Here is a 15,358-nt window from a genome sequence, read left to right as displayed (position 1 = left end):
ACACACACACACACACACACACACACACCAGGGAGCACGGTTCTGTCACGATCTCTTCTTTATTTCTCCTTCGTATCATGATTTGGGCACTCACGCACAGATGCCTGACATTTTTTCTAACTGCTGAGGCTGGGATCTGAACCATGGTTGGTTATATGGGATTCCTTAACTGCTAGGCTACTGAGCTGGCCCAGAAGTGTTTTTAATAGTCACCCAGGTGATTGTTATGATGAGGCATGGGTGGAGCCAGTGTGGTGGAAGACAGCTTGTGCTAGTCTGCAGAGTGTCGAATCCAGGAACAGTTGCACCAGCCTGACTTGGAAGCCCAGCTCTATTCCCTGTGGATCGTTGTGCTACACGGGCAAGGCAATTGACCTCTTTCTGCTTAAGTTCCTGTCCCAGCCCATGCCATTGCTAATAACAGAATACCTGAGTGTGGGTCGTTTATGAGAACACAGAGGTTTATTTAACTCATGATTTGGAAGCCCCACATCCAGGGCCAAATCTGGTGAGGGTCTCCTAGTTGAATTCCATCATGGTGGTGGGTAGGAACACATACACCTGTGTTGTAATTCTATCCTGGGCTCATTTCCTCTCCTATAAATGCACCAGGAGTCAACCATGGGAAGACACCACCTTTCAATACCATAGCCGAATTAAATTTCCCCTCAATCCCATAACAGCCAATCTGAACACATGATTTCTCTTTTTTTCTTGGGGCGGGGGGCACCTTCAAATGATAGCAGGTCCTGTAACTGCAAGATAGAGCCACAGTATCCACTTTGCCGGGTTGTCCTGAGAATTCAGTGTAAAAGTCTTAACGACATCAGAACCAATAGATAGCCTAATGGTTACATTGCTAGACTTTCACATAGTTGACTGCAGTTTGCGTCCTGGACCTGGCGGCTTAAAACTCATACTGAGTGCATGTGTATGCATGCCCCCAACCCAAGATGACAATAGAGAAGATGGGGTTGCTGTGTGACCATCTCTTTCTGTCTGTCTCTCTGTCCAGCACACACACCCTATAGCAAAACTTACAACAATGACAACAACAAAGGCTTATGACATCATCATCATCATCCTGCTCAGCATTTGATCATACTACAGCACTGGGACAGTTCCAGAAAAATTAATAGACCCCTATGGAATCGATAAGACTGGAGGGGTATAAAGGAGTCAGGCTCTTGGGGTCCTTAGTGTTGCTTACTGTTCTGGAATCAATCTCTGGGTGACAGTCCTCTGGCCAGCCTAGCCAGAACCACAGCCGTCACCCTCATGTGACTTGGTTTGAAAGTAAGAGTCACTCCTGTACTAAAAGATTTCGAGTGGATTACATTCAAAAGAAAACACACAGCTGCTGTTTCCCCATAGCAAAGCGAGACAACGTTGTGAATCGCTGCTGCTTTAATTAACAGTTTGACTCCATTTTCTTCCTGTCTCCCTCCCTAAGGCTGCTGTGGTACCATCTGCCCAGACCCTGAAAATCACTGATTTCAGCTTCAGTGACTTTGAGCTATCCGACCTGGAAACAGCACTGTGTACAATCCGGATGTTCACCGACCTCAACCTGGTGCAGAACTTCCAGATGAAACATGAGGTGGGGAGGCGATGACATTCTTTGAAAAAGTGTGTGTGTGTGTGTGTGTGTGTGTGTGTGTGTGAGAGAGAGAGAGAGAGAGAGAGAGAGAGAGAGAGAGAGAGAGAGGAAATTAGTTTGAAATGCTAATGTGGAAAAAGTGTTTTTAAACTTTCAGCAATTAGTAATACTGTTACCTAATGCATGCACGAGTTTAAAAAAAATTATCATTATAAAGACGTTTATTGGGCCCTACTATGTGTCAAGCACAGGTTATAGAATGACAGAGAGTATTCCTAAGAGTGAGAGCTGGCTGTGCAGAGGTGAGATGGTGGGAGAGATGGGGGCAGGGGTGGGGGACAACTGTTGAGGGGTGAGTCGCAAGAGAAGCAGCTGGAAAAGAAGTTAAGTGAAACATATAGAACCCTGTATGCCTTTGGGAGGAATCTGGGTTTGATCCTGAAAACAATGGTGATTCACTAAGGAATTTCAAGCAGGGAAGTAACGTGAAGCAGCTGCAAAGGTTATGATAACAGTGTGCAGGGAAGGCCCCAACCAGAGTGAACTCCTTTGGCAGTGAGGAGCTTGAGGTGAGGCCAAGCTCTTAGCTGGAACTGGGTCAGCCCTGGCCTAAAGACGAAAACTGATGTTAACCCTGTTGGTTCCCTCATTCGTCTCTCAGAAAATGGCCAGACTTGAGTCAATGCCTTCAGAAATGACTTAAAAACAGAACAGAATGGATGATGGGTATAGCATCAAAGAGTAAGAGAGAACTGAAAGGAATGTTTGAAAAGAAATTTGGTACTCTTGCCTTTAAAGATATTTTTTTTTCTGGCCAGTGAAATGTCCAGTCTCTGTGTACAGTTTACTTATCTAGAAACAAACATCTTGAAAACCTCCACATGTAGCAACCAGTAATTCATATGATAAAAACGTATTAGCGCCCCCAGCCCCGTCCAGGTGGTGGATCGTCCCTGTTCTCTGAGGCTTCGTACCATAGTTAGGAAAGAAAATGAAATATAGATAAACGGTTAATACAGTGTCATTCATGGTATTACTGGGACTGTAGTTCTTTTGTGAATTTAACCAAAGTTTATCTATAGTACTCTTCCTTGAGTGAAAAAAAGTCTATAGATTTTTCTCTAATAATGCCTTACTCTTGGCAGAGTGTGTTGATTAAGGGATATCATTTCATTTTAAATTAGTTCAACAAGCTCCTAAAAAAGATGCTTTAGTTATTATTCTCCTTATTTTATAAATAAAGATGTTGAGATAGCATGGTAGGATAGACCGATCAGCCCTTATTCCCTTGGGCACTTAGTCTCTTGATTCTCAGTTTCCACATCTGTTGATTAGGGTAATGGTATTATGTTCCCCATGGGAGTCTTGTGAGAATCACACACACACACACACACACATACACACCTATGTGGTTACCCTTTTTGTGCACACACTTATGTATTTGTGTATGGTATTCTTAACACACAGGTGTACAGTGCAAGTCAGTTATCATAGTTCTGCTTCTTCTTACTGGTGATAGGACCTTATCATCCTAGAGAGCATCTCAGAGGCCTTCCCCTTGCTAAGAACACCTGTACTTGAAACTAGTGATGGCTCTGTTGATTGTTCAGAACAGAGAAACGTGATTCTAGGACCTTTTCATGTAATTCTTTTAAGTTGATTTATTTCATATTTGGCATTTAGATAGCAATTGAGGGTTGAATAATGACAGTCACTCCAAAATTCTCTAGCAATCTTTCTTCTTGCCTTTTCTTGGACTTTTACCCATTATGGAAATATTTCTTCTCCATGTTAAATTCATCTATCTTCTTTTTCTCTACGAATAGGTAGTGATTGAGTATCGTATCCAAAATACTTGGAACCTGAAGTGTTTCAGATTTCAGATATTTTTCTGATGTGGAGAAATTTGCATATGCATAATGAGAGGTCTTAGGGATAATTACCAAGTCTAAACTAAAATTTATTTATGTTTTATATACACCTTCTACACATAGCCCAAAGGTGATTTATACGGTATTTTGGTACTGCAACATTTTGACCATGACCATCACATGAAGTCAGAGATACTTTTCTCTTCTTGTGTCATCACATCATACTTAAAAAGTTTCAGATTTTGAAGCACTTGGGATTTAGGGTTTTTTTAAAAAATAATTATTTTTATTTAACTTTATTTATTTATTTACTTTAATTTGACCAGAGAGGGACAAAGTGAGTGAGAGAGAGAGAGAGAGAGAAAGTGAGAAAGCCAGGTCCAGCACTCAAGCCGCAGTCAGCCAGGTGGGTGTCCAGCACCCTTAACCACCATGCCACCCACCAGCACCAGGATTTTGGCTTTTTAGATTAGGGACACTCAATTCATGCTATTCTAATTCTGGCTAACATCAGTTTGAACATTTTTTTTTTTTTTAAGAGAGATTTTTGCTATAGGGCGTGGGTGCTCACCAGAGAGACAGAAAGTAAGAAGTCACTCCCCAGGGAGGTTGGCCATACTGCAATCCCTTCTCCTCCATTCTCCTCTTGGGATTTTGGGCATGCACGCACATGTGCCCAGTGTGTTTCAAGTCACCAGGTCCAGGACTCAAACCACAGTTGGCCATGTGGGAGTCTAGTGAAGTAACCATTATGCCATCTGCTGGTTCCAGTTTGGACTTTTTAATCTTTCTAGTTGTCCTTCCTGACTTAATACCTCTTGTTTGTTTCAGATATTATTGTCAATATAATTTAAGAGGATAAAAAAATTATTACTAGGAAGGATGTTAGCCCTGACAGACTATTTCCTATTGAAATAAATGTTCCCATATGTCTGCCTGGCTTCCAAATCCAGAGTTACTGCACTGTAAGGATCATCATCTTCAAGTCTTCCTGATCTCTGAGACCAGGTTTTCGGCACCGCTTGAACAAATCTGCAACCTGCACGTGCTATGCTGCGTTTCTCCTCCTGTCTTTTACATGTCACCCCCCCACCAAGTCATGCCACAACATACTTCTCTCTTTCTCAGAGCCTGACACAAAAATCTGTTTCTGAGAGAACTCCAGGATTGACTTCATGCCACATGGTTTGCTGCTCAATAGCTTAAGAACATGTGCTCTTGGGGGCCAGCAGGTGTCATGGTGGTTAAGGCCCTGGCTTCCCACAGGGATGACCGCGGTTCAAATCCCAGCTTGAAAATCATAATGGATGGATAGATAAATAGATACATGTTTAGAAAGATAAGAAAAGAATTTGTGCTCTTGGCTTTATGTTTGCTTATGTATCCCTTTACTTTTTATATATACTTTTGGCATTTTCACTGATGAGTTCCTTGAAGGCAGGAGCACATCTGTTTCTGTTTCTTCTCTTCCACCCATGACCTCTTGAGTATACCCCTCAGGACTCAGGAACCCTTCCACAATTTTTGGAGACTGATTCTGCATTTTAAATGTGCTCACTAGAGTCATCCAAACTGCAGATAATTACTCACTGGTCCTGTAAGTGTTGTATTACAGATTTGTATACCCACCAAGAGCACCACACAGGACTGTAATTTTCCCACATGCTGTCAAGAACATCCTGGTGACAGAATCTGAAACTGTTCTTCAATCTTGTTAGTATCTTCTGTATCCACTGGATTACCCAGTTCACATAGACCCATCTTAATAGACGTACAATAGAATAATCCATCAGGAATTACGTTTCATACAGTCATTTTGGCCATTGTGTCATATTATGTGGCATACGTACATATATAATTTTGTCTAAAATGTATGCTTGGTGAACACATTCATCCATCGGTTATATTTCTGTTTTTTCCTAATTATATTCCTTGCTTCTTTAATTAATCACCAGTAATTTTCTACAACATGTCATTGTGTAGTTTCTAAACCTATCCAAGAAAGCTTATGACTCTTTACATCTCCTGGTAATGGTAATCCAGCATCTTCCAGAAAGACTTTCTTCAGAAATAGTCATGATAAAAGAAGCCATGTGGGATGGACCTGTGGGAGTCTCAGGCACACAGAAATCTTCTGCTCGAAATGAGGAAACTCAGGGAGTCAAAGGACTAAGAGAAATTTGGGTTCTTTGTTATTAGAATTCCTTGGGAACTGAGCTATAGAATAGGAACCAGAAGACCTGCAAAAGGAGCCTCTGAAAGCATGGATTTCCTACCAAATCCTCAATAACCATTTCTACCAGCAAGAAGAGACCTTGCTTTGGGCCACTTCCGTAGCCAGTAGCCAGTCAGTGTGTTGAATATTGTTAATGCAGCATTCTTTCCCTGGTTCTTTTTCCATTCTCCAGGGCAATGCCCTTGGGGGTTGAAGCATCCTGAATGATCTATGTAGGGAGAAGCACATATTTATTTTTACAGATCCCTAAAAGTATAGTTAGTCATTCAGGTTTGAAGAGAGGCAGACCCTTAATGTTGACACCAACAGAATAACTGTGCTTAGGGCCCCTGAGTCCCTGAGGATTTTGTTTAATACACCACTTAGAAGCTGAATTAAATGCACCAGGGAGATTTGCCGAAGAGTCTATCTCCCCTATCTCTCCATCTTTTAAAGTATATTTTCCCCATAGAGACCCCAGGACTTTATTTTGCATATATCATATACCAGGTAAAAAAAAAAAAAAAATTACCTCTCAAGGGGCCAGTAGATGGCATGGTAGTTAACAGGACAGGACTGGATTCCCACATAGCTGACACAGTTTGAGTCCCAGACCTGGTGGCTTGCTTTCTCATTTTTCCTCTCTCTCTGTGTATGTCTCTTTCTGGTCAAATTGGAAAATAATAATAATAATAATAAATAAAGTTGAATAAAATAATTTTTAAAAAATTATCTCTTGATAACAAGTAGTAACTCTGCCTGAATATTTGAGCATAGCTTAAAAGGACAAAGATCAGAAGCCAGCAGAATGCATAATGGCTAAGGCGCTGGACTTCCATGTGGTCAACTGTGGTTCGAGTCCCAGACCCAGCAGCTTGAACCTCACACTGGGCGCATGCACATACATGCTCAAAATCCTAAGAGGAGAATGGAGAAGAAGGGATTGCCGTGTGGCCATCCCCACAAGGGGTGATTTATCACTTTCTCTCTCTTCATCTCTCTCTATCTGGTGAGCACACATGTCCCAGAGCAAAAATCTCTCCAAAAACAAAAAGACAAAGGTCTAATGAGGACATTAAGGTTTGCGGCTCTGACTTGTCCTGAGAAATGTGCTAGAGACCATGTGCCCTGTCCACGTCCTGAGCCTTCACAGCCTGTGTGCAGGGGAAAGGCTCAAGAGTGCCTGCTTTAATGTCTCTGAATGTGAGTTCACACATATGTGGCTTAATTGATGACACAGGGATTTAATATCTTTTTTTTTTTTTTTTTTTTTTTTTTTTTGAGGGGGTTTTTTTTTTTCGGCGGTGAATCCGTTTTTTTTTTTGTTTTTTTTTTTGTAGAGAGGTTTTTGTTATACGGCATGTATGCTCACTGGAGAAATGAGAGACAGAAAGCAAGAAATCACCCCCCAGAGGGGATGGCCACACCACAATTCCTTCTCCTCTGTTCTCCTCTTGGGATTTTGGGCACGCATGCATATGTGCCCGGCATGAGTTTTAAGCTGCTGGGTCCGGGATTCGAACTGCGTTTGACTATGTGGATTCCAACGGTTCAACCATTATGCCATCTGCTGATCCCAGAGACTTAGTGTCTTCTAACATGCTGGTTGTTGTCTTACCCACGCCAGAGTACTTTTCTTAGAGATGTCTGCTATTTTACATCTAGTTTATTTAGCGTGGTTGTCAACATGGTGGGCCGTGGGGTCAAAGTGCTCAACTTTGAACTTGGAACAACACAACCTTCAGCAAGTACCCTGTCAGAGTGGCAGTTTTCTCCTCTGAAAACTGGTCACAATAGTAGTGCCTCCCTCGTGGCTGTGAGGGTTCTGTGGGAGTGCTTTGTACAGCACGCAGGATGTGGTCATGCACTATGATCAGCGTTAGCAATTGCTGTTCCTCCTTGTGCTTTGTTTCCTCAAGGTCCTTTGCAGATGGATTCTAAGTGTTAAGAAGAATTATCGGAAGAACGTGGCCTATCATAATTGGAGACACGCCTTTAATACAGCCCAGTGCATGTTTGCTGCATTAAAAGCAGGCAAAATTCAGGTACTTTTCAGAGCCATTCATGTATTTAAGAAAGGTTAGTAGTAAAATTACAGCATACTCTTTTCAAGTTTCGGGGTTTTTAAAAAACTTTTTGCTATAGGGCACATGCGCTCACCAGAGACAGGGACAGAAAGTGAAAAATCACCCCCCCAAGGAGGATGGTCATGCTGTAATACCCTCTGTATTCTCCTCCCAGTGTTTGGGCACACACCCACATGCACCTGATGTGTTTTTCAAGCCTCCAGGTCTGGGATTCAAACCACGGAGTCGGCCATGTGGGATCTAGCACCTTAACCACCTTGCCACCTGCTGGCCCTCTTTTTAAGTTTTTCCTGTGTGTCAATAATTAAAAGTCATATTTATTGCCACTTGCATAATAAGTTACATTCTGTGAAAAAGGACTAGTGTGACAAAATGTTTAACTGCTCATTTTCGTCCATATATACAATATATGATATATTTTTTAAAATCTTCAATTTCATATTATACTTGGTCTTTGGGCAAATAAATATTTTCTTCAGAGAAAAGCACTGCACTATTAAGAAAAAGTATTACATTTCTCATGCTCACATTGAAAACCGGCTTCAAAATAGAATTTCTCAAAAACCACCCAAGTTCTTGTCTTTCTGATAAGTTCAGGGTTCTCTATCACATTTTCTCTGATGCACTCAATTAATGTTACAAGTACTATTTTGTAGCAAAGATTTTAGTTTCAGATACATTGACCAGAGAATATCAAGTAATTCATTCTCCTGCAGGCTACATTTTATCCATATCTCTGTCCTTAGAGTCTAACTTCAGCGGGAATCCACTAATTATTCTAGGTACGTGATTCCAGGCATCTATCATATTATTGTTCAATCTCAGAGCTTCCCTGCTCTTTTAAAAAATAATAATAAATTCTAAATTTGTTTTTCATTGTCTCCACTTTCAGAGCTTACACATTTAAACTGGCTACATCTTAAAAAAAAAAAAAAAAAGGCATTGTCCAAGTCCAAGAAGTCATATGAAATACCATGGTAGTATTTTCCTGCCATAGCAAACATGTTTAAGAAACAGGGCAAACTGGGCCAGCCCCTAGCCTGTACTTAAGGGAGTCAGATCCCCACAGGACTGACTATGAGGTTTGAATCCCAGACTTGGTGGTTTGAGAAAAATGCTGGGCACATGTATGTGCATGTCCAAATGCTCAAAAGGAAGGAGAGATGGAGAAGGGATTGTGGTGTGACCATTTCCCATGGGGGTGGGGGTTCTTCTCTCTCTCTGTCTCTGTCTTTTTGTCTCTCTGTTGAGAACATCTATGCCCTAGCAAACACAAAAGAAGAATTAGTGACATTTACTGTAGGTGGGTAGATTATTAATTTCTTGAGGCATTTCATATTTTTTTCTGTTGATAAATGGCATTGGTAGTTCTCCCGTTCTGAAAGACAAAATACAACAATTTCGGGAACCAGCAGGTGGCGTGGTGGTTAAGGTGCTGGACTCTCCCACATGGCCGACCACGGTTCGAGTCCTGAATCTGGTGGCTTGCTTTCTCACTTTCTCTCTCTCTCACTCTCAACCTCTGTCTCTCTCTGGGCAAATAAACAAATAAATGAATGAATAAATAAAATAAATAATTATTAAAACAACAACAACAACAACAACAAAATACAATGATTCCTGCAAAATAGGATTCTGGGGTGAATTCTTTGTGATTGTAAAGAAGCACATATGTAAAGCATTTAGTGAGGGGAAAGATTACTAAAATTAAGTAGTGTAATGCCTTTTTCCAAAATGTGTCTCTCTTTCTCTCCTCCATTGTTTCCGGCTGTGCAGAATCAGCTGACTGACCTGGAGATACTTGCCTTGCTGATTGCTGCGCTCAGCCACGATCTGGATCACCGCGGAGTGAATAATTCCTACATCCAGAGGTAAGAGGGTTATCCAGTGAAGCAAGAGAATGTTTCTTTTCAATCATAGAGCAGTATTGCTGTAAAATTTGTGATCAGCGGATGGCATAATGGTTACATTGCTGGACCCCTGGGTAGTCGACTGCAATTCGAGTCCTGGACCCAGTGGCTTGAAACTCATGCCTGGTGTGTATGTGTGTGTGTGCCCAAAACCCTTAGAGAATGGAAGAGAAGACATTGTAATGTGGCCATCCCCTCTGGGAGGTGATTTCTTGCTTTCTGTCTCTTTGTCTCTGGCAAGCACACACACCCAATAGCAAATGTCTCTCTAAAAGAAGAAAAGAAGAAGGAGAAGAAGAGGAAGAGGAGGAAGAAGAAGAAAAGGCAATAGCAAAATTTAATGTTATAAAATTTCAATTGATCAAAATTTTAATGATAGGCTGTCATTATCTTTAAGGGAAATGGAAAAAAGAATGCAAGTCCAAGATTATGCTAGTGATATTCTAGCCCTAAAGTTAAAAGATGTTTATGTGAAGAATCTTATTTAATTAGATAATTTCTAGAAGTTCTATTTCAGCTTACTACACTCATTTGAAGAGCTATGTTAGAAAAGTGTTCAGACTAGTTGAGAAAAGGTAGAATTTCACCCAGAACCAAAAGAATAATGTTTGAAAAGTATTTAACTGGGTCTTAGGTACTTCACGCCCTATACTAGGAGGCTTTCTGTCTTGGTGGAGCATGACATAACCCAGCACTCAGGAGCTAAAGCCTTCACTGGGATTCAAGTGCTAGATCTGCCACACAGTCCCTTCCTCAGCAGCCTTGGGCAAGAGACAGCGAATTTCTCTACACCTTAATTTCCTGATGTATAAAATGGAGATAAGAACATACCCATCTCATAAGGTCGATGCAAGTTTTAAGACATTAAGACATATCAATTCCCAGCAGAATGCCCAGTACATATTTAAATATTAAATCTTTGGAGCAGATGCTAGAGAGATTGATTTTTTGTTTTGTTTTAAGTTTGTGATAGGGCATGTGCTTTCTCTAGAGAGAAACAGAAAGAGAGAAAGTGAGAAATCATCCTCCAAGGGAGATGGCAATGCTGCAATCCCTTCTCTTCCATCTCCTTTTGGGATTTTTGGGTACACACACTTATAAGCCCAGCATGTTTTTCAAGCCACTGGGTCTGGGACTTGAAACCGTGCAGTTGACCATGTGGAATCCATCTGCCTCAACCTCCATGCCACATGCTGGCCCCAACGCTAGAGATGTTTGTTCCATCAGCAAAAGGCAGCTTGTTGGCTGATTTTGAGAATACGATACTATAACCCTTTGGACAAGCGTTTCAGGCTCCCTGAAGGACTGTACTTAAATGACATTTGAGATTACAAAGGTGATAAAGGTGATCTCATTTCTCATCAAATTTTGGATCACTGTGACATTTTTAATTTTCTTACAGTTGTTTGGTTGAAAAATCTACATTTTAACAGTGAAGTCTCTTCCTACTGAGCATTTTTAAAAGACTGCATGTGATTCAACTAATGCGTAAATCTCTTAAGGAAATTCCAGATAGCTGGTATCTTAAGGGAATTTCAGAAAGCTCTCTAATCACATTCCCTTTATCTAAAGAAATGGAAAACTTTATGCAAGAAGAATTGTGGTGATATAGCAAGCATGTCCTCTGTTGACCTGTGATGGGAAAATATAGCAAGACCTTGCCTGAGTGTCAGAATCTGTTTCCTCTTGAAAATCTAATGGTTTGGAGATCTGACTGGGTGACATGTCCTCTGTCCTCTGTGCTTTGTCATACAATTGTGATCCTGAGCCTCAGTGGGCAGGGAGGATAACTGTAAAAGGAATATCAGCCTGAAAAGACATAAAGGGCAGACTCGAACCATGACACGTGGCTTTCTATCGTCAGCAGGCCCTAGAATCGGACTCTGCACGCGCTCCCTTCCTTCCCTACTCGGAACTGAGCACGTCTCAGTATAGGGATCACTACTGTGTGCATTGCTCTCAGATGCTATATGGCTCCACTTTAGAGTGAAAAAACACTCTGCTATTTTTTTCCTTTGTTTATTTAAAAATAATTTCCCGGGAAAACATCTGGAGAAACGTCATCTTCTCTTAAAAAAAAAAAAAAATTCCTGGGAAAATATCACAGACTGCAGAATCTTGCTTTCACATTCACCATGAAGCAAACTTCGAGCAATAATAACCTTAAAAAAAATGTAAAGCAGTTTCAGAGATTTTTGTTTCTTCCTACATTGCTGTGGTCTGAATAGAGGAAACTTAAGAATTTTCTAGGGATGTTTCTTTTCTTTTTTCTTTCCTTATTGGTCAATGAGTGCTACTTAGGGGACCAGCAGATGGTGTGATAGTTAAGGGGCTGGGCACTCCCACATGGACAACCATGGTTTGAGTCCCAGACCTGGTGGCTTGCTTTCTCACTTTCCCTCTCTCTCTCTTTCCCCATCTCTCCATGTCTCACTCTGGTCAAATTTAAAAATAATAAAATAAATGAATAAAATAAAATTAAATAATTCTTTTTTAAAATTTTAAAAATGAGTGATACATAAAGTAGGAGTTTCCCAGCGAGCTTTTGGAAGAAGAGTAACACAAACATTTCCATATAAAGTACTGACTTCAGAGAAGGTGTACTGTATCTAGACATCACCAGGTGATGATGGTCAAATGAATATGGAAAGGAAATCAAAAAATAAAAGGCGGCACTGAAATAAGAGCAATACATCAAATAGAGAACAAGTGCTCATGTGCAGCAAAATTAGGAACTGAAGTTCTGGAACACCTTTTGAGAAAATTACTTTGAAGTAAGATAGTCCTTGAGTAGGACATTGACCCTTGATTTTTAATTTTTTTTTTAAGAGAGATTTTTGCTATAGGGCACATGCTCTCATCAGAGAGACAGAAAGAGACAGAGAGACAGAAAAATAATAAATCATCCCCCAGGGGAGATGGTCACACCACAATCCCTTTTCCTTCATTCTCCTCTCAGGATTTTGGGTATGCACGTACACACACCCAGCATGAGTTTTAAGCTGTCAGGTCTGGGACTCGAACCATGGTTGACTACATGGGCGTCCAGTGCTTTAACCACTATACCATCTGTTGGTCAATTGATTCATTATTTGAGTCTGTCATTGTTGAGGGAGAAACTACCATCTTGGGGGAGTACTACAGGTTTTTTTGCCATGCCGGTGAAATATTTTGGGGACAAGTCAACCACTTATGCCTACTTCTCCTACATGGGTAAAGAAAATGGTGATTTCAAGTATATATTGAGCTATTATTTTCAAAGTAGACAGTAAGAGGAACATCAAATAGAATAAAAATGTCTGAAGTACCGATATCCATTAGAGAAAACACATCTGGAACACCTGGGTTACGTTGAGACATTTCCTAGATGAGGCCTGGTGCAGTCAATATATGGAGACTGCAATAGATACTTTTATTTAGCTATACTTAAGATTGGTATTTATAAAACAATACAGTAAAATTATCCTATAGGCAGATGGATATTAAGTAATTACTGGGCTCTAGCACTTGCTAGGCAGAGAGTGTAAAATGTGGTTCCTGCCATTAAGGGATTGTCACAGTCTCATAAAATTATGGCAATCAATGCAAGAAAAGTATCTAGTGAGTCTTCAGTTTTTAATAGCATGCATTCCACAAAGAAGGAAGTTGGTTAAGACCAGTGTAGTCTATCTGTACTATTTTTAGAAGAAATGAGACTACTGGATCTTAAAAAATAGATAGGATTTGGGGAGGAAATAAAAGAGAAAGATATTTCAGGAACACTATCACATAGACATTTTCATCAAGAGTGATAATGGCTAGCCTGACTAGAATCAGAAGGTTCACATTAACTAGGAATGTAAAGGAAGAGGGTGAGGATATAAGGGTCCTCCCTGTAAGAGGGAGGACTATAAAACTAAGTAATGCATTTCATATTTGACATAGTAAAAAAAAAAAAAAAAAAAAAAAAAAAAACAAGGAGCCATTGCAATGTGTAATACCATTATTCAGGAAGAAAATTCCAAATAAAGCTATGAAGTAAATGAGTACAAATTAGAGCCATAGAGCTCAACTAGCAAGCTGTTATAGCAAGGCAAGTGTAAACTAAAAGCCACATGTTGGCTAGGGAGAGGAAGAGACAAACGATGAAAAAAATTAAATCTAATATGCATGAAGGAAGGGGGAACATTATGACCTCTGGTCCAAGAAATTGAAACAAGGATGGTACCATTAATGGAAATGAAAGGACTCAAACACATGAGTGTGCACTGAGGAAGAGAGAAGATAAAGGAGTTTGGGCAATAAAGAGATAAAATAATAAATAGAATGGTAGTTAAAAGAGGTAAAATGATCAAATTAATATTTTTTCCCCAAATTAGAGATGCAATAAAGTCATTTTAAAAAAAAATTCCTGGTAGCTACAATCAGACCATGTCTGTTAGTCCTGGGAGAACTCATTCTGTACCACAGTCTTGTCTGCTCTTCCACTCTGTAATAGAGGAGCAGGGCTTAGGTGGAGTCATGGGACTGGCCTGGTGGAAGTAGGGTCAGTGGGAACGGAGGGACTTCAGAGGAGACTAGAGACAGCACAAAGTCACAATTTATGAAGTCCAACCTGGGTAGACTCCCTTTTGTCTGGAATGAGATAGTCCTTGATGAGGGTAGAGGACTTCAGAGACTGGAGATCTGAACAAGAATAAAGTGCAAGTTCAATTATTCCTCAAGTCAGTAGTAAATAATAGTAACAACAATGACAGAAGCTAACGTTATGATAGCTCTTCTCATACGGCACGGCAGCTTTTCTCGCACTTGGTCTGTATGGATCCATTTGCTCCTGTGCCGACATGCGGTGGTCATGGCGGCCAAGGTAGTTAGGGGCCACTGGAGTCAAATGCCTGGGTGGGAATGGTGACTCCTCCTCTCACCGTGTGACCTTGGGAAAGTCACTTAGCCTCCTATCCTTGTAGAGTGAAATAATGACAGTCCCTAGGTAGCTCCGAGGGTTTTTAGAAGAATCAAAAGATTATAAATAAATGTATAGTTCTTGTAGTAGTGTGTGGCACATATTAAATGCCCCACACATCCAGGCTATTTTCACAGGGGTACAATTATTGACGGATAGGAATTCCAGATCGTCTTTGGTCCTTTGGTGGATAAAGGGACTGACAAAGTCACTGTGTACCTCGTAGCTGTGAAAAGGAAGTGGACCCATGTCTGTCATTGATGTGCAAAAGGGCAACCAGTCATGTCAAGGAGGCCAATAACTATGAGGCCAACATGTCAAATGATTCGTCAGCTTGAATATCTGTGTCATTAAATATGATTACGGAGAATGTGAAGGGCAAAATAACCCCCTGACCGGTAGAAGACAATAGCAATGATTTGGAGACAAATGTCAAAATAAAGAATTATCAATAAATGAGATTGACATGGGTTACAAAGCCCTAGAGGTTTGAGTCTAGAGTAGCCCATGTAAAGGAGAAACAGAATCGAGGACTCTGTTAGTGTCGGTTAAAAAAGGAAGACAAGTGTGGTACGCTTGTTTTTCTCATGGTGAGAAATCTGTCTGCTAGGTTTCTGAAGCTTTCTATTTCTAGAACATTCTGATTTCTGCACAGGCATCCTAATACCCCTCTCGGAGATGGACCAACAACTGTGCCGGACAGAAGAAAGTGCAGAGACAGCTTGCTTTTCCA

The 15,358-nt window shown here is 40.6% G+C and overlaps 1 protein-coding gene across 3 annotated transcripts in view; it reads left to right on the top strand.

Annotated features, from left to right (window-relative positions):
* The window catches only part of PDE5A (phosphodiesterase 5A), a 132,276-nt gene that overhangs the window by 93,910 nt on the left and 23,008 nt on the right, over positions 1-15,358 (top strand). For all 3 annotated transcript variants that reach the window (XM_006153103.3, XM_027773672.1, XM_027773671.1), the window contains exons 12-14: positions 1,454-1,600; positions 7,606-7,731; positions 9,550-9,644. In XM_006153103.3, the coding sequence (XP_006153165.1) occupies positions 1,454-1,600; positions 7,606-7,731; positions 9,550-9,644 (368 nt within the window). The remainder of the gene's footprint in view (positions 1-1,453; positions 1,601-7,605; positions 7,732-9,549; positions 9,645-15,358) is intronic.

The sequence above is a fragment of the Tupaia chinensis genome, unplaced genomic scaffold, assembly GCF_000334495.1.
Source record: "Tupaia chinensis unplaced genomic scaffold, TupChi_1.0 Scaffold000362_1, whole genome shotgun sequence".
Taxonomy (NCBI): Eukaryota; Metazoa; Chordata; class Mammalia; order Scandentia; family Tupaiidae; genus Tupaia; species Tupaia belangeri.
This window is presented reverse-complemented; position numbering and strand designations above follow the sequence as displayed.